This window comes from Notolabrus celidotus, chromosome 1 (assembly GCF_009762535.1).
Source record: "Notolabrus celidotus isolate fNotCel1 chromosome 1, fNotCel1.pri, whole genome shotgun sequence".
In the NCBI taxonomy this organism is placed as follows: Eukaryota; Metazoa; Chordata; class Actinopteri; order Labriformes; family Labridae; genus Notolabrus; species Notolabrus celidotus.
The window spans coordinates 40,789,760-40,814,782 of record NC_048272.1 but is presented as its reverse complement, the minus strand read 5'-3'; the positions used below and the strand labels follow the sequence as shown (position 1 = coordinate 40,814,782).

Here is a 25,023-nt window from a genome sequence, read left to right as displayed (position 1 = left end):
TCATCATTGGCGCGTGCACATCATTCATCATTGGCGCGCACATCATTCATCATTTGCGCACGCACATCGTTCATCATTCACGCACATCGTTCATCATTCACGCACATCGTTCATTATTGATAAAAACTCTATTTTGTAATGAAATAATTGATTTAAAAACAATCTATATTAAGTTAGTTTGTTGTTTTAAAGCATAACAAAAGCACTGTAAATGAATAACAAAGAATTTAATGAACAAATAACAAGAAATAACCAAAACTGATGAATGCAACTCAAATAACTATAAACTAAACAAATACATTAAACATTTTAAAAAACAACGAATTCTCCCTCTACTGGGCCCTTATTTTACCTTTGTCCTCTCCTTCTGCTTCCTCCCCCTTCCTCCCCAACACCTCCGCCTCTGTAATTTACCCCTCCCCTCAAAATGATCCTTAAATAAAATGGCAGCTCCTTAAAATGAGCCTCCAACTCCCTCCACAATGCCTCAGAAATGAGGTGCTGTCCAGTTGCTGTCAGTAGATGCAGCATCCCTGGCCTGCCCTCAGCCTCCATGGTTCCCAGAGCATTAACCTCCTCTTCAGAGCAGGCTTCCTGTTGGAACAAAATTACAATTGGGTAATAATATAATATATAATTAATATATAATTAATACAATATATTAGCACACTGCCAATAGTATTTATCAAAAAGACAGAAGTTTGGCCAACAGTCAGACTCAGAACCCACCTCCATGGTTGTGTGGACTGTGGAGTTCAGTCCATAGCCGTAGGGACTCTGGCTGCCTCTCAGGTGAGTAAAGCTCACCTGAGCCCCTATGGCTACACTAAACAGTGCAGCTTCCCTCCATATAGTGTCACCTGCACTCTGATGGCTTCCTGATGTAAAAGAAAAAAGTGGGTGAAATGCATCTGTTGTATATTTAAGCTAAGCTTATTAATCATGTTCTTAACATTTCTTTCTTACTACACTTTCACATTTTAAATCTTAAAAAACTCCTTTGAGCGTGTTACAGAAACTTTGTTTTCTCTATTTTAAATTTATCCAGGGACACTCTTTGATTCTGAAGCCCCAAGCTGACCAAAGACAAACAGAGACAGAGGTAAAGAGAGAAATTCTGAAATAGAGAGAGAGAGAGAGAGAGAGAGAGAGAGAGAGAGAGAGTAAAAGAGAAGGAGCAAGAGAAAGTGTGTGAAGGTTCTCAGTCATCCAGGTCATGGTAATTCAAAGCGTGATGCAAAAAGGAAAATGGAGTTGGTATGTAAGGCTTCTTCAGGTTGGACCAGACCTAGTTAGAGCTAAAAATAATTTCTTGGAGAGGAAGACTTGGAGTTTCAGAGAACGATGGAAAGAGAAGACAGAGAACTTACTTGTTCCAACATCAAGGTTTTTCTTGGGACAAAGTCCCTCCCAACCTGGACTTTTCCCACTGAGGAGACCTGAGAAGAAAAATACCACAACAGGACCAAAGTATCATTGTTTTGAAATGTTTGTATCTATGTATCTATATATGTATGTATGTACAGTATGTACAGTACTCTCTCGTGTCCCAGCCAGAATCCCCTGATTCAGTGCCGTCTGACTCTGAGAGAGAGCCAGAGAGAGGGACAGAGGAGGCAGGGCCAGCACCAAAGAGGCAGAGGAGTGCTGGGGACAAAGTTCTGTCATTTTTGGAGAGGGCTGAAGAAAGGGCAGAAGAGAGAGCAAGCAGAGATGAGGCCAGGGAGGAGAGATTATTGAGTGTGTTAGAAAAGATTGTTGAAAAAATGTAATAAAATGAATGAATGAAAAAGCTGCACTTTAAAACGAATGTTTTATAAATCAGTCTTTAACATGAACACAAACTTGAAAGAACTGATTTTGAAAGAACTGATACAGTATGTAGATTTTTAGCAAAGCAGAAAGAACAAATATAAACAACTGATAACTACTAATAACTACATATTTACAACTATTAACACTTATGAATAATTAACTATTTACATGAATTGAAGTCTTAACAATTTTGCTCTATCTTAAATCTAACTACATATTTACAACTATTAACACTTATATATAATTAACTATTTACATTAATTGACGTCTTAACAATTTTGCTTATTTTGGTCCTAAATATAGTCATGATCATCCAGAGCTGGCAGATTTTCCACCGGGGCTGAAAGGGCAGCAGCCATGCGTACCCGCAGCCGCTCCCCACACTGCGAGTCAGGCTGAAGCTGGCCGTCCACATCATCCGGCCTCAGTGCCTCTTCCACTGGCTCCATTGTGTCTCCATCCCTCAGGCAGAAATTGTGGAGGATGGCACAACACGCCACCACCTCCACAGAGAACACAGGGCTCACCTCAAGGGCCTTGAAAAAACACTGAGCGCCATCTGGCCTTCATGATTCCAAAGGCCCGCTCAATAATTGAAGGGGCCTTTGAATGGTGCCGGTTAAACCGGGCTTCCACTGCCCCTCTCACAGGCTCCCTGTAGGGGGTTATCAGGGTGATGGGCTGTGACAGACAGGGGTATCCCCCATCACCCAAAAGACAGTATCCTTCAGGTGGGTACAGGCTCTGAACAAAGAGGGGGCTGTTATTTAAAACCCTCGAATCATGCACTGACCCTGGGTACCCAATAAAAACATCTAAAAATTGACACTGGTGGTCACACACAGCCTGCATCTGAACAGAATAAAACAACTTTCTATTAAAATAACATTGAGCATCATGACTTGGCGGTTTAATTCTAATGTGGCAGCCATCAATGCTGCCAACAACATGATTAAAAGCTGCAGATCCTGCCAGGTTTTCAAAGCCTGCTCCAATCCTCGCCAGGTCATCCTGGGGTGGCAAGCAGATGACCCTGTTCTTTAGGCCGATGACTGTCTTTGAAACTTTGTGAACAATGTCATGTATTGTTGAGCGGGGAATGCCAAAGGCTCGTGAAACCACCCGATAAGACGTGGCACTTGCCAACCAAAAGAGAAAGACGAGGATCTCCAGATCAAATCCCCAGCCGTGGTCTGATGGTGAGCGCAGGATCTCAATCAGGTGGAGTATGGTGGGTCTGGAGAGGCGGAAGTCGGGACGGAGGTCACTTTGGCCATCGAAGTACATGGCCAGAACTGGAACATGGCGGTTCACTTGGCAGTACTGAGATTGATGTCTGAACTGAAAATAAAGATATTTTCTCATAATATGATGCTTTGAAATTTTATGTGTTCAAAAGGTATGTAAAAATTACTCAGAAGATTTATGTGGCTACAATACTGTGACATGTCTAAGTTTCCCCAGCAGGTGGTGTAGTCTGACATTATGACATTACATACTGTAATTCCACATTATCTAATATATCTAATATAAACGGACTAATATCATCTTTTAACTTACAGTTTGGCTACGTCTTGCTAGTATAGCAACGACGGCACGTCTCAGTCTTCTCTGTCTTTCTCTTCTTACTCTGATTCTTCTTCGAAGCATGATGAGTTGAAGAAGAGTCAGAAGAAAAGCAGAAATATTCACAGGAGGCATCTTTCGGCCGTGAAGTGAGGAAAGTTTGGGAAAAACGTTTGAAACGGAGTGACAGTAAAAGTCAGGCACGACAAACAAATAGGTTGTGGCGGGAAAGTATTGTTGGTATTTATTTATTAAAATAATGTGTAATACATTTATTTATTACATTTGATTATTGTGACAAAATATACTGTCGAGTATAATAAGTTTAATATTAGTTATCACTGAAATCCATGCCGTTTTACAGTGTTTGAGAAATTATATTTGCTAATATCAAACTTCTAACTGTAAATCCCCAGCCGTACATGAGCGACGTCATAGTTGTACGACAGTGATTACGTCACTGTCAGCGACCTGTCAGTGAGCGAGTAGTGTCCGAAATGTAGTTTTAATTTTGCTGAGTGAGTGCACTCTATAGTCAACTACATCTAATTCACTATATAGTGAGTAGGGAGTAGGGAATGAGTGAGTGATTTCGGACACAGCCGTAGTGTGAGCCTCCTAACCAATACCCAGATAGCAAAAGACTCCGGGGCGGATCCGCCTTTAAGTCAGCACATTCGCCCGACGGACTCGCTCGTTTCTGCCATGCGCAGAAGACCCGGTCAGCCTTCAGGCAGCGCACTGTCAAACAGCGGGTCCGATGCGGACGCGCATCGCGGACGCGCGCATTTCCTCAACGTTCGATTCTCACTGTCCGGTGCCGGTAGAGAAACTTCAGGAGGAGCAGCGTCGAAGACGAAAATGTAAGTAAAATATGATATAAATATGAGTTTCATTTATGTGTACAACGGTTAACGATATAGTTATAATGTTATTTATTTAAAATGTATCGTTTTGTGTAACTTTGGCAAGTGGACGTCCGCTCAGGTCTCTATAACGGCAGTTAATGCAGATTGTTAGCTAAAGTTAAGATTTCATTTTCTATTGAGAGTGTAAACTGTATATTCCGTTAACATTGCCTGCCCTGAAGTCTTAATAAAGCACATTAAGCACCGTTACCCCTTTAAATGCTGTCGAATTTGCTGTCGCGTACATCAACGGGCTGTTAAAGCTAACGTTTGATCTCGGCTACCAACATTGATGACTCATTATAGTTCTGTTTTAGGGTAATATGAATTCATTGCATTTTGACGTCCTGGTGTTAGGCTAAGAGATCACGTCAGACAAACTGTAAGTTATCAGGCACTACATGAAGAAATGGGGACCAGAACTACTTCGGACGTTATTGCCGACCTGGACTGTCAGTGAGCTGTGTTGTGTTCTTATCGTAGATGTGGGCAGTATGCTCGAGGAGAATTCTTCAAATGACATATTTTTCAAATTATTTTTTTTCTAAGTGTCCGCAGCTAGTCCATGTTGCAGTGGTCACTCACGACAGATTGACTGAGCTAGCTTGTTTTAGATCTAGAAATATTTTGTAAAATGAATTAATAATAATAAATTAACAGCAATGACAGTAATGATACACATATACGCGAGCGCGCGCACACACATACACACAGATATGGCCAGAGCCAATGTCATAATGGAGCCAGCTCTCTCTCAATAAATAATCAGTGCCACCCAATCAATGCCAGAGGCTCAAAAAGCATACACATTCACAATTTGACACCAGAGACAGCGTACTCCAAGCAGAATATACTGTGCGTACTTGAAGCTGCGGAGCTGTCCGTGGTGCTGAAAGTCATAATAGCCACCAAAGCTGCATTAGGAAAAAGGCAAATCCGACACCACCTAATTTGCATATACCCATTCAAAAAAAATCTAACTGTAATATTTTAGAGATCCATAATATATGGAAAGAAAATAGGACAGGTTATGACAACACTGCATACGATTGAAGAATATGCCACCAAATAAAGTCGGTCATCATCAACACCGGCCCACACAGCTGGATCAAAAATTGAATTCAGTCACTCACCAATGCCGTTACTTGCTAAAGAGGAAAGTGTTGCTCCTTGCTGCAATATGCTTGATGAATTGGGCTGCAATAATATCCAGGTCCTTTTTTCTTGTCAAAGTCTTGTGAAATTTGAGCAAAGCAACATGGTTCAGCCTTGCTTGTCCCATTGTAGATTGCAGATAAGTTTTCAGGCGCCGGAAAATGACCGCTCTGACCAACAGCATGTTTTGTCATTAAAACCTGCATTAGCAGCAGCTACTGCGCTAGCAGCTTCTTGATGCAAATTCGATTTTAAATCTGTCCAGTGCTTTGGTCCAGCTAGAAAAGCCATCTCTTACAAGCGCTTTTAAAGAGTATTGATCGAACGAGCACCCACGTTTTTAGCTGTAGTGCAAACCTCACAAAATACCTTGTATTTGTAGCTTTATAGGTTTTCAATGGAAAATTTACTTTCCAGCTAGCTTTAAATGTCCGGCCCTTCTTCGGTCCCTCGTGGCTGCTGCCGCTCGTTACTTGTACTGGACTGTATAGTTGAGGCTTTAGACAGAGTCTCACTGGAGGAAACTGTAACATCGCGAGATGTTTTTGATTTTGACATCTACTTTTTTGGCGGTTAACATGGCAACGATATTTCATTCATCTGTATGCTGGGGGAGGGGCGGGGGGAGTTCGTTAGCCAATCAGTGATTGTTCATGCTGGCACACGTGGGTGCTCGCCACAACCAGCACAATTAATGCATATGACGCACGCGCATGTGTGGTATGCACGCACAAGGTTATGGTTAATGTAGCGGCTTAAGAATTGATTCTTTCCGAAAATTGTATAACCACATCTCCTACTGCGAAAAGGTTACATAATATATGTGAACTGTAGACTACACGATCAAACGCTTTATGTGTAGTTTAGTCCAGGGGTTCCCAAAGTGTGGGTCGGGATCCCGAGGGGGGTCGCGAGACACAAATGGGGGGTCATGAGATGTATTCCAGACTGTTGTTGTGGTTTTTCTTTTTTAAGTTATCTAAAAATATTTATTATAATTATTATTATAATAATGATAATAATAATAATAATAATTATTATTATTATTATTATTATTATTATTATCATTATTATTATTATTATTATTATAACTATTACTATTATCATTATTATTATTATTATCATTATTATTATTACTATTATTATTATTATTATTATTATTATTATTAATTAATTGATATATTTATTATTATTTGTATTATTATATTATGTATTTGTGTTTATTTACCTTGTTTTCGTATGTTTATCTTCCTTTTTGTTTTTACTGTTAATTATTAATATTTGTTTTTGTATTTTTTTGCATTTATTCATTTTTTCATTGTTGGTTTTGTATTTCTTACATATAATTTGTTAACTTGTGGTGAACAAAGGAATACTGAAAAAATGCAACAAAGAAAAGTTCAATGGCAAAAGTTATGTAGAAATAATTTTACATTATAGTAAAAAATATCAACATAAACAGTAGCTAAACTTGAAATAAAACCTTGAAAATAGAAAATGTAATGAGTTTTTTGCCTTTCTTTTTGCCAGATGACTCCTAAGTTGAGGGTTAGTGAACAGTTCATTATCAAAAGCATCAGTAGCAGCAGGTTAATTCATAACAGCACAGGAAACACAGACACATGCTCATATAGGTAGGATCATTTTCTAGAGACCAGCTAAATGAAGCCACATTAAATCACTTTGAGGGACAGTGGGGGTTGCAAGTCTTTGGCACCTATATTTTTGGGGTTGCGAGCTGAAAAGTTTGGGAACCCCTGGTTTAGTCAAATTGAGACCCTGTTCAATGTGCCAAGAAGTCCAACAAGAGTCGCTCAAATCTGTTAACCCTTGTTGTTCAGGACCAATGTGTATGTGACATTCACTAAGACAGTAGTAGTAGATGGATGCTATATTGAACTGATGTGTTGCAAATAAAAAATAATAAATGACAATCAATAGGCCTCATTTACAAATATTTTCTCAAGACTTTTCTTAAATCTACTTTTAAGAAGGTTCCTAAGAGAGGTCTACATCAGATTCATGAACGGTTCTGAAACCCCGAAACATTTCTCACCTGTTTTGAGATAAGATAAGATAAGATAAGATATTACTTTATTGATCCCCGGGGGGGAAATTCAGTTGTTACAGCAACCCAGACATAAGTACAATCAAGAAAGAAGTTTCAATAAGTACAAAATAAGTACAATAAGTACAAAATAAGATAAAAAAAAACAAAAAAAAACAAAAAATAAGTACAAAATAAGATAAAAAAAAACAAGTACAAAATAAAAAAAACAAAACAAAACCATTAAAAAAAACAAAAAAAAATAAAATAAAAAATAAGTAAAATAAAATAGATAAATAAAGCTAGAATACAATTTAGATATATACAATGTTACAAATGGAATTTAAATTAATAGCAGTAATTACAGGCAGTATTAAAAATGTTTCAGTAGTGACAGGTTGACATGGTGTGATTATGGTTGGTAATGAAAAATTAAGCAATAAATAGAAAGAATATTTGTATGTAATATGACCATGGGTTGTACTTCGAATAGTAATGTAATTTAACAAAATATAATATAGCAAGATAATTATATAATACAGTATATTATACATTATAATGCCAGCAGCAGTCAAGAGAGATTGATCAATGCCATGTCCTCGTAAGTTTGAAACTTGTGTGGATTCTCCCAATTGCCATAGGTATAAATTAAATTACTATTGATTAAGTTATTAGTTATTATATAGCATTAATTAAATTGCTTTAAATGCCCATATAAGGGCATGACACTGCGGTGCCACAGAAATCACACAGGCTCATGAGTACATGAGGGCGGGATATAGTGTACTCTCCACTGGATATTTATGTTTTTTAGATGGGTACCTGTTTAAAGTAGCTAACATGTTTTTGTTTTTATATGTGTGTGTGTGTGTGTTTTTCTGTCCCTCTCCAGCAGCATTGGTTTGTGCAGTGTGTGAATTACTACAGGTAATTATCTATCAACCATTGCCTGATACAACTTCACCTAAAAAATAATCACTTTAAAATTGAGTAAGAAATGCCCCAGCTTGAATAGGATGAAGGCTCAGTTGTAAGTCAGGTCCTTTAAGATGTTACAAATGCTTTTATTAAAATTTAATTACTGAGGTAACCTGAATTTCCCTTTTGTGGTTAATGTGCTAGTTACAAACTTGACTTCAACAGTGTGCTGTATAGTTTTAGGGGAGGGGAAGTTGTTTAGATGAGCACTTATGTCACTGTGAAGCAAAACAGTATAATTTTGAAGCTCCTGGAACCAAACACAAGCCTAACAAGAGAAAAGTGTCACTGCACTTCCAAATTCACCCTGTCCTCTACTTCTTCATTATTAACTCAAAATAACAAGCCTCAATAATTATAGCCATGACAAAATATTGTTATTAGTGAAAATGTTAGATTGGCAGATTTCTTATACATACAGTATTATATCATTTTGACAAAACAACACAAATCATGGTTTACTTCTCAGACCTTACTGATTAAAATATGTTTTTCTTTTAGATAATATGAACAGAAAGACTGTGTCTGTCTCCAGCTCCACCTTAAGACGGAGGACTCGTGTGGACGTTGAAAAACGACTAGAACAAATCAGAGATGACTACACAGATTTAGCTCATTCTCAAATTACATCTGAGACTGACTTTGTAGATGTCCGAGGAGAGTTTCTTGAAGTGCCAAATTGCACAGACAATGTAACTTGTTCAGACAATACAGCTGATGTAGTCTCTAGTGAGGATGAAGGTCATATGGACACACATGAGGCAGTAGGTGGTGTAGACTTTACTGAGGGTTTTGTGGTTGGTGACTCTGACAGGCAGATGGAAATATCTGATTCGGAAGATTCTGGCAATGAAGTCGAGGAAAGGTTTTCGCTCTCTGACAGCATTTCCAACTGGGCCATACACTTTGGCATTTCTTTGGTGGCTTTGACAGCACTTTTGGGCATACTTAGAATTTACCATCCTGATTTGCCAAAAGATGCAAGGACCCTCCTCAAGACCAGAACAAATATTCAGTTCTGGAGAAGGCTGGAGGACAGTACCACTACTTTGGTATTCTGTCATCTCTTAGAAATACACTGTCTAAGTTCATACACACACTGCCTGACAGTTTCACTTTGAAGTTGCAGGTAAACATAGATGGGCTTCCCCTGTTCAAGAGTTCAAGACTGCAACTGTGGCCGATCCTAGGTCTACTTGTTAGCGTTCCCATGAGAGAACCAGTGGTGATAGGTTTGTTCTGTGGATTACAGAAACCGAGCTCAGCAAGGGACTTTCTTGAAGATTTTCTTACTGAGTTACAACATCTTGAGAAGGGTTTTGATTTTGAGGGTAAGAATTTGAAGTTGAAGCTCGACACAGTCATTTGTGACACACCAGCCAGGTCTTTTGTTAAAAACACAAAAAATCACAATGGCTACCATGGCTGTGATAAATGTGCACAGCCAGGAAAACACATTAATAGGCGAATGACATACCCCTGCACAGACTATGCTTTAAGGACAGATCATTCATTTGAAAATATGGTTGATGAGGGTCATCATCAAGAAGGACAGCATCCATTTCATGGCAGCAGTGTTGGTATGGTTTCACAATTCCCTCTGGATTATATGCATTTGGTTTGTTTGGGTGTTGTTAGACGATTGCTACATATTTGGCTCAGGGGTCCTCTTAATGTCAGACTACCTGCAAACATTGTTGACAGAATGTCTGCAAAACTGTCAGAAATGCGTTCCTACGTTCCTGTCGAATTTGCCCGAAAACCACGATCACTGAGGGATGTAGATCGATGGAAGGCCACTGAGTTCAGGCAGTTTCTCTTGTACACAGGACCTGTAATGCTAGGTACCTTCCTAGATAGTAATATGTACAGCAATTTCATGCTTCTCTTCTCTGGCATTGCTATTTTAATAAGTCCAAGACTATCCTGTCACACACAGTATGCTCGCACCTCACTAAGATCTTTTGTCACTCACTTTGGTGAAATATATGGCAAAGATCCAATTGTTTATAATATACATGGTTTGGTTCATCTGGCAGATGAAGTACAGCTGCATGGTTGCCTGGACTCATTTTCTGCTTTTCCTTATGAAACTCACCTGCACAAACTGAAGAAGCTAGTCAGAAAACCAGACTTCCCTCTTGCACAAATTATTCGTAGGCTGTCAGAAAAGAGATTTAGTGATGCTCCTTTAAATGCTACTTTATTTAAAAAACAGCACTTTGTTGGGCCAATTGTTGATGGACTGTCAGTGAAAGCACAGTATGGTGAGATGGTCTGTGAGAAGTGGACTGTCAAAGTTTCTACCAGAGATAATGTTTTTGTCATTAGAGATAGCATTTGTTGCATACATAATATTTTAGAGTGCAGTGATGGAGTGTATGTAGTGTACAAAGAATTCATACAGAACTCTTTGTTCTTCACCTACCCATTCAACTCTGACTTTCTGAATATTTACAAAATTTCACAAACATCAGACACTCTCCATTGTGTTAAAGTTACAGAGCTTGTTCATAAGTGTGTTGTTTTGCCTCACAGGGATAGTTTTGTGGCCATACCACTATTTCATACAGTTTAGGGATGTGTCATGGATTTTGGTGAAAAACACGGAATGTATATAGATGTAAATGCACTTATTTTAAGAAAGTAACTCCACAGCTGTTGATCCTTGATGTTTCATCAGATTTTCTTTTAGAAAATCTGATTTTGGCCATGAAGGCTTGTCTGCTTCTTGTTTTTGTTATGAGGAATTAAAAGACTAAGGATCTGTCATTCTTAACTTGTAGCCATATTGTTGTTTCTATGTGATGTTTGTGGTGTTGATAGTAGTATAAAATGTATAATATTATAATATAATATATCTTGAAGAATTTGCACACTAGTTTTGACTGAATAGCTTTTAAAATAGTAGTCAGAGACAGCAACATAGACTGACATTGACTGCATCATGACATGCACAGCAATCTTTGTACAACTGGATGAATAATATCTGTAAGTATTTTATGTAAAATTCATTGTTGCCAATGTGTACACCAAACATGGATGCTATTATTTTCTGTGTCTGTCTTAAATTTGACCAATTTGACCTAAGGGTTTAATAATTGGATAATAATGAATAATTGTTTCAGAACTTCTTGCTAAAGAGTTATATTGTAACTGACACACATGCTTGTGTTTTTCTTTCTCAATCAAGAATGTTTCACTTAGTTGAATTCTTGGTGAACAAGACAGTGGCAGTTGTGCCACAGAACTGGTGCAGCGACAGCGTGACATACTGGCCCAGCTACAAAAAACGGCGGAAGAGTGGATAGAGCTGCAAAAAATGCAGAGGAGCCCGGATCTGACTGGGGGAAGTTTGATGTCCGAATTATAAAGTCATGTGGTATGCTAATTTTTAAAAGAAAAGGTTCTAAGTGAATATCTTAAGCACACATCAAAATGTATTTGCTTTTTGACAATTCTGTCAATCAACCTAATTCTGTTATATTTTCAGATCAGTACTTAGAGGCTCGACACTTTATGCAAAAGTCTTTGGTGTGCAACACATCAGAGCTTCATTCTGAAGAGGAAGAGGAAATACAGCTCAGCAAAAGAAAACGAAAGGCGATGTAAGTATACACTTGTGCTTTTCCTTTTTTAAGTCATATTTTGGGGTCATTTTTGCCTTTATTTAATAAGACAGCTGAGGAGAGACAGGAAATGCGGGGAGCAGAGTGTGGCAGAAGACATACAGGTGCGGCTCAAAAAATTACAATATCAGGAAAAAGTTCAATATTTTTTGTCATTCATTTCAGAAAGTGAAACTCATACATTATTTCGATTCATTACACACAAAGTGAAATATTTTTGATGATTATGGCTTATAGATAATGAAAACCAAAATTCAGTGTATCAGAAAAGTAGAATAATACATAAGATCAACAAAAAAGGATATTTTAAACAGAAATGTCAGGCTTCTGAAAATTATTTCCATTTCTACGGACTCAGTACTTGGTTGGGCTTCCTTTTGCATGAATTACTGCATCAATGCGGCGTGGCATGGAGGCGATCAGCCTGTGACACTGATTAGGTGTAATGGAAGCCCAGGTTGCTTTGATAGCGGCCTTCAGGTCATCTGCATTGTTGGGTCTGGTGTCTCTCATCTTCCTCTTGACAATACTCCATAGATCCTCTATGGGGTTCAGGTCAGCTGACTTTGCTGGCCAATCAAACACAGTAATACCATGGTCACTGAAACAGCTTTTGGTACTTTTGGCAATGAGGGCAGGTGCCAAGTCCTGCTGGAAAATGAAATCAGCATCTCCATAAAGCTTGTCAGCAGATGGAAGCATGAAGTGCTCTAAAATGTCCTGATAGATGGCTGTGTTGACTGTGGACCTCAGAAAACACAAAGGACCAACACCAGCAGATGACAAGGCACCCCAAACCATCACTGACTGTGGAAACTTCCCACTGGACTTCAAGCAACATGGATTCTGTGCCTCTTCCCTCTTCCTCCAGACTCTGGGACCTTGATTTCAAAATGAAATGCTAATTTTCATCTGACAAGAGGATTTTGGACCACTGAGTAACGGTCCAGTCCTTTTTCTCCTTAGTCCAGGTAAGACGCCTCTGACGTTGTCTCTGGTTCAGGAGTGGCTTGATATGAGGAATGCAACATTTGTAGCCCAGGACCTGGATTTGTCTGTGCGTGGTGGCTCTTGATGCTCTGACTCCAGCCTCAGTCCACTCCTTTTGAAGCTCTCCCACATTCTTGAATGGATTTTGTTTGACGATCCTCTCCAGGCTGCAGTTATCCCTGTTGCTTATGCACCTTTTTATACCACACTTTTTCCTTCTAATCGACTTTCTATAATTATGCTTGAATACAGCTCTCTGTGAACAACCAGCTTCTTTAGCAATGACTTTTTGTGGCTTACCCTCCTTGTGGAGAGAGTCAATGACTGTCTTCTGCACATCTGTCAAGTCAGCAGTCTTCTCCATGATAGTGTCACCACTGAACCAGACTGAGAGACCATTTGGAGTCTCAGGAAACCTTTGCAGGTGTTTTGAGTTCATTAGCTGATTCGGGTGTGACACCATGGGTTTCCCATATTGAACTTTTTCCACAATATTCTAATTTTCTGAGACACTGAATTTTGGGTTTTCATTATCTGTAAGCCATAATCATCAAAAATTACAAGAAATAAATGCTTGAAATATGTCACTCTATAAGTAATGAATCTATATAATATATGAGTTTCACTTTCTGAAATAAGTGACAAAAAATAGAGAACTTTTTCACAATATTCAAATTTTTTGAACTGCAGTACAGCAAATGTTCAAGGCCGGTAGTTGAACCTGCGATTGCTCTGACTATAGCCAACGACACCCCGCACTTCTGTTTTTCTTTATATTTTTCAAATTGGTAAAAAACCTGAGGTCTTTGGCCAATGTACATATCTGTTATTAATAAAAGAGTCAGCTAAAAGGTAACATGCTAATTGCTTTATGTTTACGTCCCACCCCCTTACACAGTCATTACTTCGGTGATACAAGCGATGACAGTGAGGATGAAGGTCATCCATCAAAGACAGCTAGACCCTCATCTGCACCTGTCATCCCTTCACCACCTTGTGCTGTGCAGAGTGGCAGCACAGCTGCCCCTCCTCCACCTATTCAACCACCCACCACTCATGGGATAGAACGTGGAAGACAAGGGGAGGCACATAGCCAGGTCTACAGACCTACCTGGCGAGGGGGACGGACTGAAGCTGATGGTGTTGCCTACTCAGGTGAGCAATACCTCAAACAGTATCTGAAGATTCAAATATATTTTGTTTGTGAAATTTGTAGCAATTTTATGATATTATAACCATCTAAGTCCAAACTCGAGTTGTATGCAAAGAGGTGAAAATGATAATGCAAATTAAAAAGCATGTTTTGACACAATGCTTAATACTTTTAGGGCCTGTATATTTGGAATTATTCATTGTGTAAAATTTTACATGACTGACTTGCATTAAACATACACAAGTTTTTCTACAAAACAAATCAGTTGACTCTGAGGTGGTCAGGGGGAAGCCTTGAATCTTTTAATGAAATGACACATATAATATTTCCTAATGTTTTTGTTTTTTTCAAACAGCGGCTGAAGTCCAAATATTGAGTTTGCTTGAGTACCTTAAACAACAGCAAGAACAGCTCATTGTGAAGGTCAATTATTTAACAAGCAAGTTAACTCCAACTGGCCAAGACAGTGAAGTTTCCCCTGACCCAATTAAGTTTCCCCTGACATCAATGGAGGAGGTGGAGGCTTTTGAGGACTGGCTCAAAGACCCTGCCAACTCTCACCAGAAGCAGAGTATGGTGAGTTTTTGGGTTAACTTCAGTTTTACAGTGCCTTACAAAAGTATTCATACCTCTTGAAATTCTCCACATTTTGTCACGTTACAAGCACAAACTTAAATGTGTTTTATTGAGATTTTATGTGACAGACCAACACAAAGTAGGGCATAATTGTAAAGTGGAAGGAAAATGATACATGGAGTTAAAGATTTTTTACAAATAAAAATCTGAAAAGTGTGGCGTGCACAAGTATTCACCCCCCTTTATTCTGATAACCCCAAATAAAATCCAGTGCAACCAACTGCCTTTAGAATTCACCTCATCAGTAAATAGAGTCTAACTGTGTGTACTTCACTCTCAGTATGAACACTGCTGTTCTGTGGAGGCCTCAGAGGTTTGGTAGAGAACATTAGTGAACAAACAGCATCATGAAGACTGAGGAACACACCAGACAGGTCAGGGGTAAAGCTGTGGAGAAGTGTAAAGCAGGGTTATGTTCTAAAAATATATCCCAAGCATTGAACATCTCACAAAGCACTCTTCAATCCATCATCTGAAAATGATAAGCATATGGCACAACTGCAAACCTACCAAGACATGGCCTTACTCCTACACTGACAGGACAGGCAAGGAGAGCATTGATCAGAGAAGCAGCCAAGAGGCCAATGGTAACTCTGGAGGAGCTGCAGAGATCCACAGCTCAGGTGGGATGATCTGTCCACAGGACAAATATTAGATGTGCACTCCACAAATCTGGCTTTTATGGAAGAGTGTCCTTGAAAGGAAGCAATGAAAAGTTTAAAGTTTAAAGTTTGCCACAAGCCATGTAGGAACACAGCAAACATGGAAGAAGGTGCTCTGGTCAGATGAGACCAAAATTCATCTTTTTGTCCTACATGTAAAACACCTAAACCTAACACTCCACATCATCCTGAACACAAAATTCCAACCGTGAAACATGGTGGTGGCAGCATCATGCTGTGGGGAGGGTTCTCTTCAGCAGGGACAGGGAAGCTGTCGAAGCTGATGGGAAGATGTATGGAGCTAAATACAGGACCATCCTGGAAGAAAACCTGTTAGAGGCTGCAAAAGACTTGAGACTGGGGCAGAGGTTCACCTTCCAGCAGGACAACAAACCTAAACACATAGCCAGAGCTACAATGGAATGGTTTAGATCAAAGCATATTCATGCGTTACAATGACCCAGTAAAAGTCCAGACCTGTATCTTATTGAGAATCTGTGGCAAGACTTCAAAATTGCTATTCACAGACTCTCTCCATCCAATCTGACTGAACGGGAGCTGTTTTATAAAGAAATATGGGGAAACAGTGCTGGCTCTAGATGTTTCAAAGCTGGTACAGACCTACCCCAAAAGACTTGCAGCAAAAGCTGGTTCAACAAAGCACTGACTCAGGGGGGTGAATACATATGAATGCCACACTTTTCGTATTTTTATTTGTAAAAATCTTTAACAACATGTATCATTTTCCTTCCACTTCACAATTCTGCCCTACTTTGTGTTGGTCTATCACCTAAAATCCCAATAAAATACATTTAAATTTGTGCTTGTAACGTGACAAAATGTGGAACATTTCAAGGGGTATGAATACTTTGGCAAGGCACTGTGCAATTACATTCCAGATTACAATTACATTTTTGCTCAGCTTTGAATGACCTGATATTGAAAAAAACATTTTTTTTATTTCATAGCAGTACTTATGTTAGTGTCTTGTCTTTGACAAGTTTTCTTGTTCTGTTTCATTTTGTTTTATTTAGGGATCATTTTCTTTAAAATCTGAAATTACAGAGGTTTAAAACAGTTAAATAAACTTGATTTAATTTTTGTGTTTCATTTTAGATTCGCTCCTTGGCAACAATCGGAGGGCATGACACCAAACGTGTAATATGGAACATCCTTGCCCACATGTTCAATGACGATGTTGGGAGGAGAATTAATTGGAAGGGGGTTAACAACAAGAAATCCTTCAGCCAGATGTCAGCAAAGACATTGCTCCTGCGTAAGTAATTGTAAACAGTTCAGTTAAGTCTAGACACATTACCTGTGTGAACAGTGCTTTACAGCCATGGCTGAATTGCTCACACCTAGTTGCAAGAAAAAGTATGTGGACCCTTTGGAGTTACCTGATTTCTGCTTAAATTGGTCATAAAGTGTGTTCTGATCTTCATCTAAGTCCTTACAACAGACAAATAGAGTCTGCTTAAACTAATACCACACAGAAAGTATATGTTTTCATGTTTTTATTGACCACACCATGTAAACTTTCACAGTGCAGGGTGGTTAACTAAGTGAACCCTGCGGCTAAGGCTCATTTGAGTCTGAAGTCTGCCTACCTGGTGTCCAATCAATAAGAAGATGTGCTATAAAAAAAGTTTTGAGTTTGCTATTCTCAAGAAGCATTGCCTAATGTGAACCATGCCTCACACAAAGAAGCTCTCAGAAGACCTACGATTAAGAATTGTTGACTTGCTTGAAGCTGGAAAGGGTTAAAACGTATCTCTAAAAGCCTTGATGTTCATAATCTACAGTAAGACAAATGATCTATCAACGGAGACAGTTCAGCACTGTTACTACTCTCCCTAGGGTTGGCCGTCCTGTAAAGATGACTGTAAGAGCACAGCGCAGAATGCTCAATGAGGTGAAGAAGAATACTAAAGTGTCAGCTTAAGACTTCCAAAAATCTCTGATAAATGTTGACATCTCTGTTGATTAATCTGTGATATATAAAACACTGAACAAGAATGGAGTTCATGGGAGGACACCACGGAGGAAGCCACTGCTGTCCAAAAACATGACTGCTGCACATTTGAAGTTTGCTAAAGAGCACCTGGATGTTCTACAGCACTACTGGCAAAGTATTCTGTGGACAGATGAAACCAAAGTAGAGTTGTTTGAGAGGAACACCCAACACCATATGTGGAGAAATAAAGGCACAGCACATCAACATCAAAACCCCATCCCAACTATGAGGTATGGTAGAGTGGGCATCATGGTTTGGGGCTGCTCTGCTGCCTCAGGGCCTGGACGGATTGCTATCATCGACGGAAAAAATAATTCTCAGTTTATCAAGACTTTTTGCAGGAGAACTGAAGGCCATCGATCCATCAACTGATGCTCAACAGAAGATGGATGATGCAACAATACAATGACCCAAAGCACATAAGTAATCCAACATCAGAATGGATTCAACAGCAAAAAATACACCTTCTGGAGTGGCTCTGTCAGAGTCCTGACCTCAACCAGATTGAGATGCTGTGGCATGACCTCAATATTTACACCAGACATCCCAAGAATATTCCTGAACTGTAAAGTTCTGTAAAGAGTAATGGTCCAAAATTCCTCCTGACCATTGTGCATGTCTAATCTGTAACTACAGGAAATGTTTGGTCGAGGTTTTTGCTGCCAAAGGAGGGTCAACCAGTTATTAAACCAAAGAGTTCACATCCTTTTTCCACCCTGCACTGTGAATGTTTACATGGTGTGGTCAATAAAAACATAAAATATATATATTTTTTTGTGGTATTAGTTTAAGCAGACTGTGTTTGTCTATGGTTAGGACTTAGATAAAGATCAAAGCACATTTTATGACCAATTTATGGAGTAATCCAGGTAATTCCAAAGGGTTCACATACTTTTTCTTGCAACTGTATGTGCCTGATGCCACCAGTGCATGATCTAGGCCTACTTAATTCCCACTTCAGTCATTGATTTCTGAATTGTTTGATTTTCTGCTTTATTTTTGGCATCCTATAGGATCAATATCTGAATGAGGAAAAACATTAGTTGATGTTCCTAATTGGATGAAAATGTCTTAAGCAAGAGGCTAGGGTTATTAAAATGAATTTTATTGTTGAAAAATAAGTCACTGAAAACGTAAAAAAAATGGTGCACCAAATGTTTTCCTGTTTTGGTAATTTATATAAAACTCTGCTTGTGTGATTACAGAGTCTGTGCGGAAGAATCATGTGGGCCGTCTAGCCACGGATGAGGAGACCTACAAACACACCATAAGGTGGTTTAACCTTGCCGCTGACAGGGGGGCTTCTAGAAGGCGCCCCACTGTCAGCATCTCCACCCCAGATTTATTTTAATGTTGATAAAAAAAATGTTTGTTTTGAAAAGTTTATTTTTTATAATCCATATTTCATTATTATTATTATTACATTTTTTGTTGAATACCCCTGGTCTAGACCTACAACTACTCTTTTTGTAGTGTCTTGAGATAACATTTGTTGAGTAAATTATCTGGCAGCAAGTCATGATGATGACTTTATTTAGAAAATAGATGTGTGTTTTGTTTGTTTGTTTGAAAAGTTAAAATGACTAGATACAAGTTTAAAGATTAATGTTTTAAAATGCTGTTCATAATGGAATTTGATGTTAAGCCTCTGTCAGTAACCCCACCGCATACAATTAGATTTGTTGTAATGTTGATAAAAAAAAGTTGTTTGATAATTTTATTTTTTGTTTGTTTGTATAAAAGTTAAAATGATTAAATATGAGTTTATAGATTAATGTTTTAAAATGCTGTCTACACTGTAATCTAATGTTAAATCTTTAAAATGTATAATAAATCGGAACTTTTTGGTATTTACTGCAAACTTTATTGACATAACAAACATTTAACTAAGAACTTTCTCTTATTTGATCACATTTTCAGTGATAATGGTCATAACATTTTAATGGTCAACATCTATTGGATTCAATTCCTGTATAGTATTGTTTATGCCTCTGGATGAGCCATTTTAAACCTGCAATAGGTTCATAATAACGGATCTAAATCGGATCCAGATCGGATCCGGAAAAGATCCGGGCTGGAGGAGGTTCTTAATGTGCGGATAAGTGTCGGGTCTGGGCCAGAGCCGGACCGGATCCGTGATCCTCATCCGCACCGGATCCATTCCGCTGTGCAAGTGGACTCCGGTCCGGATGCCTCCGGTGCGGATCCGTTGCGGAGTCAGTTTGCTATCTGGGAAGCATCGTTACAGACAGCAGCTAAACCAGGGCTGAGCAGGGTCAGAGTAAGATGACTGTGGACGGGATATAATGTTTATACCGGTGTGTGAATGATTTACTGCTCTAAGAGGACTAAAGAATTAAAACATGTATATTTACATTATTCAGACTCGTCTCAGGGCACCGGGCTGTGAGGAGCTACACAGATAGTCTGCTCACACTTTATAAACTAAACTACGGAGTTTACAAAGTTTACTTGTTGTCACTTTTCAGACAGTAACTCTACGTATATACAGATTAATACTTTACCTCGTCGCTTTGAATCCTGCAGGAAGTTGTCTTGCACGAAGAAAAGTAGAGTTAAAAAGACGATCCGTTCTCCATCTGTTGCTCCCAAAACCAATGCACGCCTTGGTAAGAGGCACGTCTTGGTAAGAGGCACGTCTTTGCGACAGTGGGCGAGGGTGCTCATGGGAAATTGAGTCTTTATCCCAGAAAACACTACCGATTCAGTCCAAAGGTGTCACTGCAAACAACGACCGACGGAAAGTCCTCATAGCCCCTTTAATAAATGAATTGCTTGTATAAGATATTCTATCAAAGGTAATTCTAGAAGTTTTGTAGTTTACCCGAAATTATTTTTAACTTGAATTGGAAGGACAATTTGGGGTTTTTCCACAACAACACAAACATTCCCCCGCAATACCTTGAGACAAGTTGTCCTGGTGGAAGACGTCACACGAATTGAGTTCCGAGTCTTAACGGATCATTTGTTAACCTGTTTGTGTGATACATGTTTGTTACACGATAATGCCTGGAAAGAGCGGGTACGTATTGCTTTTACAATTCTTTTTTGATAAAGAAACTCTGAAATTGAAATTGTAACTTAGCTTTTAAATTAGTTAAACAGTGCCAGGTCCCCCACGTCATTGTCCGTCATTTTTTTTCTTGTCGTTGTTTACAATGTAATGATCTAATTTTGAAATGTAACAGATAGAGCCACCAATAGTATAGAAAAATGTCATGTTTTATTGTCGGTAGGCCAACACGCTACACGACGTTGAAAAATGATCCCACTTTTTAATGACGAACCAACATGCATGGACATTGTCAAAGGTGCTTTGACTTCTTAACACAAAATGACGATTGGGTTCTGTGGCAATCCACCAGTCTCTGTAGTCTTTGCTAACATGACCATTTCGCACTAATTCTACGCAATTTACAGCACAGTTTTTTAAATGTTTTTGAATGCAGAATTTATATATCCAAATGTACATTTTTTTGATATCAAATCACAACCATGTTTTTATGGCCTGTTCTTCAGTTTGTTATTATGATTTATAAGCTTTTAGGTGTACACAATTTGTATAATATTAGACAGTCTGTGGAACAAAAGGGCTCAACCCAAAGTACTGCAACAACTTATTAAATATAGTTGAGACATAGTTTGACTAATATCCATATACTTTCATCCCTATGGTCTAAACCATAACACTGTTAAATAAACAAATTTGAATCGGCACCTCGCCGAAGCACAGCATTTATCACAGGTATTTATTTATACTGTTGATCTCTTATCCCCCCCTTAAAAATCTCCTGTACCCCAAAAATATCAAATGTAAAAATACAAAAATTGCATTTCAGGGGATGCATTATTCACTCATGAGCAACTATGTGTATCCTATGACCATTGATTATGTTAAGTGGATTTTTTCACATATAAATGTTGGTTAGAGTCTAAATCTAAATCAAATGTTTCAATGATTATTTTATGTATTTTCCTTCTTCCCTGTGTTTTTTTGTGACATACAGACACTACGTTTTCTCTGCATTTGGACGGGTACGTGTTAAGCAATTCCATTATCAGAAAAGTATCTTGTTCTTCTCATAAACAATATGCTTTCTAATAATTTTGTTTTCTTAATAAATCCCTTTTGTTTTGTGTCCTAAAGTCCAGGAAAGTAACAGAAACAGCGGCTGAAATACTATCAGGCATTGGCAGTCTAAGGGCATCAGCTGGTGTGTCAGTTGCTGATGAAAAAACCTGTTCAGCTCAAGGCTTCTGGGGAGATTTATGCCTCCATTTAGCAATCCCTTCTGTACACTTGAATAGGGTGAGACTGAAACAGGTGTACCTCAAACATCAAAAGGTAAGGTTCTGTATTATACACATTTTACATTTTTTCATTTGATTTCTATCTATTACTGTGTTGACATTTCTTTACTTTTTTCAACCACCTGTCTTTGCAGTTTATTGAATTAGAATTGTAATTGTTAATATTATTATTTCTTATTATTTCATAATTATCTTTGTTATAATTATATAGTTATTGTTAGTATTGGCATCTGTAAATTCAGCCTGAAGTCAGTGAAGCATGATTCCAATGTGTGGTTATGTCTCTGGACGTTTCAAGAGTGTGCTTTACTTCAGATATCATTCATCTCTGGTCTTGCAATTTGCTGAACAAGGGTCTAACAGGAAAGAGTCCACCTGATGGAGGCAGCACCTTGAGTCCTTCTCCTCCGCCTGACAGCAGCACTTTGGGTCCTCCCCCTATTCTGGAAGGCAGCACATCAACTTCTCATTCTTCATTTTACAGCAGCAACACTCCTCCTCCTCCTCCTTCTCCTCCTCCTCCTCCTCCTCCTCAAGTGGACAGCATCACATTCACTCCTGCTCTTCCTCCTCCTGTTCCTCCTCCTAAAGTGGTCAGCAGCACTTTGGGATCTGCCCCTCTGTCAGTTGGCAAAAGCCCTTTCAGTTTTCCTTCTCCTCTAGAGGAGGGCAACACTTTGAGTCCTCCCCCCACTTCAGATAATCATGGCACCTTCAGTTCTCCTTCTCCTCCTCCAGAGGATAACAGTACATCCAGTCAATCAGGCAATTCAGACAATCACACACACTCTTCAAGTAATACAGAAGATTCAGATGCTCTATTTTTTATCAAGGAATTGCCACAGCAGCCATGCTTTTTTTTCATTTCTGCAGAGGACTGGGCGTATCTTCGTAAGAGACAACATGGACATCATTTCAACACACCTCAGTGGACAAATGTCATTTCCAAAGGCATTCGCACAGTTCATCCCTATTGCAGTTTTGCATTTAAACGCCACAGGGTCAAACCAATTTCGTCATCAAAAGACACCCCACTCTTCACCTGTTTGGGGTACTGTACAGTCATGGCCAAAAGTTTTGAGAATGACACAAATATTATATTTTCACAAAGTCTGCTGCTTCAGGGTTTTTAGGTGTTTTTGTCAGATGTTTCTATGGTATAATGAAATACAATTAGAAGCATTTCATAAGTATCAAAAGCTTTTATTGAGAATTACACAGAATTCATGCAATAAGTCAATATTTGCAGTGTTGACCCTTCTTTTTCAAGACCTCTGCAATTCTCCCTGGCATGCTGTCAATCAACTTCTGGACCAAATCCTGACTGATGGCAGTCCATTCTTGCATAATCAATGCTTGGAGTTTGTCAGAATTTGTGGGTTTTTGATTGTCCACCCGCCTCTTGAGGATTGACCACAAGTTCTCAATGGGGTTAAGATCTGGGGAGTTTCCTGGCCAAGGGCCCAAAATCTTAATGTTTTGTTCCCCGAGCCATTTTGTTATGACTTTTGCTTTATGGCAAGGTGCTCCATCATGCTGGAAAAGGCATTCTTCATCACCAAACTGCCCTTGGATGGTTGGGAGAAGTTGCTCTGGGAGGACGTTCTGGTACCATTCTTTATTCATGGCTGTGTTTTTAGGCAAGATTGTGAGAGAGCCCACTCCCTTGACCGAAAAGCAACCCCACACATGAACGGTCTCAGGATGCTTCACTGTTGGCAAGAGACAGGACTGATGGTAGCGCTCACCTCGTCTTCTCCGAACAAGCCTTCCTCCAGATGCCCCAAACAATGGGAAAGGGGATTCATCAGAGAAAATGACTTTACCTCAGTCCTCAGCAGTCCAGTCCCTGTACCTTCTGCAGAATATCAGTCTGTCCCTGATGTTTTTACTGGAGAGAAGTGGCTTCTTTGCTGCCCTCCTTGACACCAGGCCTTCCTCCAAAAGTCTTCGCCTCACTGTGCGTGCAGATGCACTCACACCTGCCTGCTGCCATTCCTGAAGTTCCAACAACGGGTGTCATGAAGACAATTTCTTGGAGTGCAAGGAACAGACAAAGAAGACACAAGGATGAAATGATTAGCCTCCAGAAGATCATTGAAGATGAGCTTCACGAGGAGGGGGGGGGGTAATCCAAAAGGTGCTCCAGCATCCAAAGGGAGTGATGCTGTGGTCTCTGGAGACCATTCAGCTTTTTAATAAAAGGGCTAAGGAGGACATTGTTTATATTGATGCAACAGGCAGCATCATTAAAAAGGAAAAGGGGGAAAGTTTGCCATTTTATATTTATGAAATAGTGGTCAGACATCCTTTGAAAGGTGGGTCGCCAGTACCTGTGGCCACATTTGTCACATGTGACCATACAACAGCATCTGTGTCATTTTTCCTTGGGTCATTCATGACGGACTGCATCAGATGCCATGGAAGACACATCAAGAAAAGGTGTGTGATGTACATTTGTGATGGATCTGTGGTCCTCCAGGAGTCCATTTCACAGAACTTTTGTGGAATGAGTCTTCGAGAACTTCTGTCAGTGTACTTTGACATTGTCACTGGACAAGGACAGAAAGAGGCCTACCACATACCAATTCTACACCGATGCCTCAGCCACATCATGAAAAATGCCAAGGACCTTTGCCGGAAGCAGTAAGTGTTTTGTTTGTGTGTATTTGTGTTTGACATGATAAGGTGTTCAAATGTATTTAACTTGGAGTATGTGTTTACTTTTTTTCCACAGTGCTTAAAAACACTACCACCTGGCTATGCACGTCTTCGGGCTGATGACACAAGCCACCACGCTCCATGAGCTTGATGACATAGTCCGCAGCACTACTGTGGTGTTCTCAAGCTCATTCAGCGGGCAGAATGTTGAAAAACATTTTCACAACCTGCAAATTCTTCTGACCAGAGCTGAACCCCCTGCAATTGATGAGAAAGAAATAGAGGAGGAAAAATGTGTGGTAGGTCATCAATTTTACGAATGGTGCTTAGCATTTTGCTCTGTTACTCAAAAGATATCATGAGAGAAGCAACAATATTTATGACAGGGAGCTGTTGCTTTTTGGAACAAAGGCAGGTGTCACTATTTTGGCTTAGTGTTATCAAGTTCTGTGCTGATACATTTTTTTTTTAAAT

General features: G+C 39.2%; 1 protein-coding gene and 1 long non-coding RNA gene across 3 annotated transcripts; one reads left to right on the top strand and one right to left on the bottom strand.

The window, feature by feature from the left end:
• Positions 1-208: 208 nt before the first annotated feature.
• On the bottom strand, positions 209-846 carry LOC117822497. Its single transcript, XR_004633187.1, has 2 exons — positions 730-846; positions 209-594 (listed from the first exon to the last, which is right to left on the bottom strand). It is a non-coding gene; the product is annotated as an uncharacterized LOC117822497 (long non-coding RNA).
• Positions 847-10,509: 9,663 nt separating this feature from the next.
• On the top strand, positions 10,510-18,976 carry LOC117821885. 2 transcript variants are annotated; one of them, XM_034696434.1, is made up of 7 exons: positions 10,510-11,460; positions 11,663-11,851; positions 11,963-12,077; positions 13,987-14,243; positions 14,597-14,817; positions 16,656-16,815; positions 18,762-18,976. In XM_034696434.1, exons 3-7 carry the CDS (start codon positions 11,989-11,991, stop codon positions 18,905-18,907), a joined length of 873 nt encoding a protein of 290 aa, XP_034552325.1. In that variant the 5' UTR covers positions 10,510-11,460; positions 11,663-11,851; positions 11,963-11,988; the 3' UTR covers positions 18,908-18,976. The 2 variants fall into 2 exon arrangements, with proteins under 2 accessions (XP_034552325.1, XP_034552332.1); XM_034696441.1 differs by having other exon boundaries at positions 10,510-11,851.
• The last annotated feature ends 6,047 nt before the right edge of the window (positions 18,977-25,023 follow it).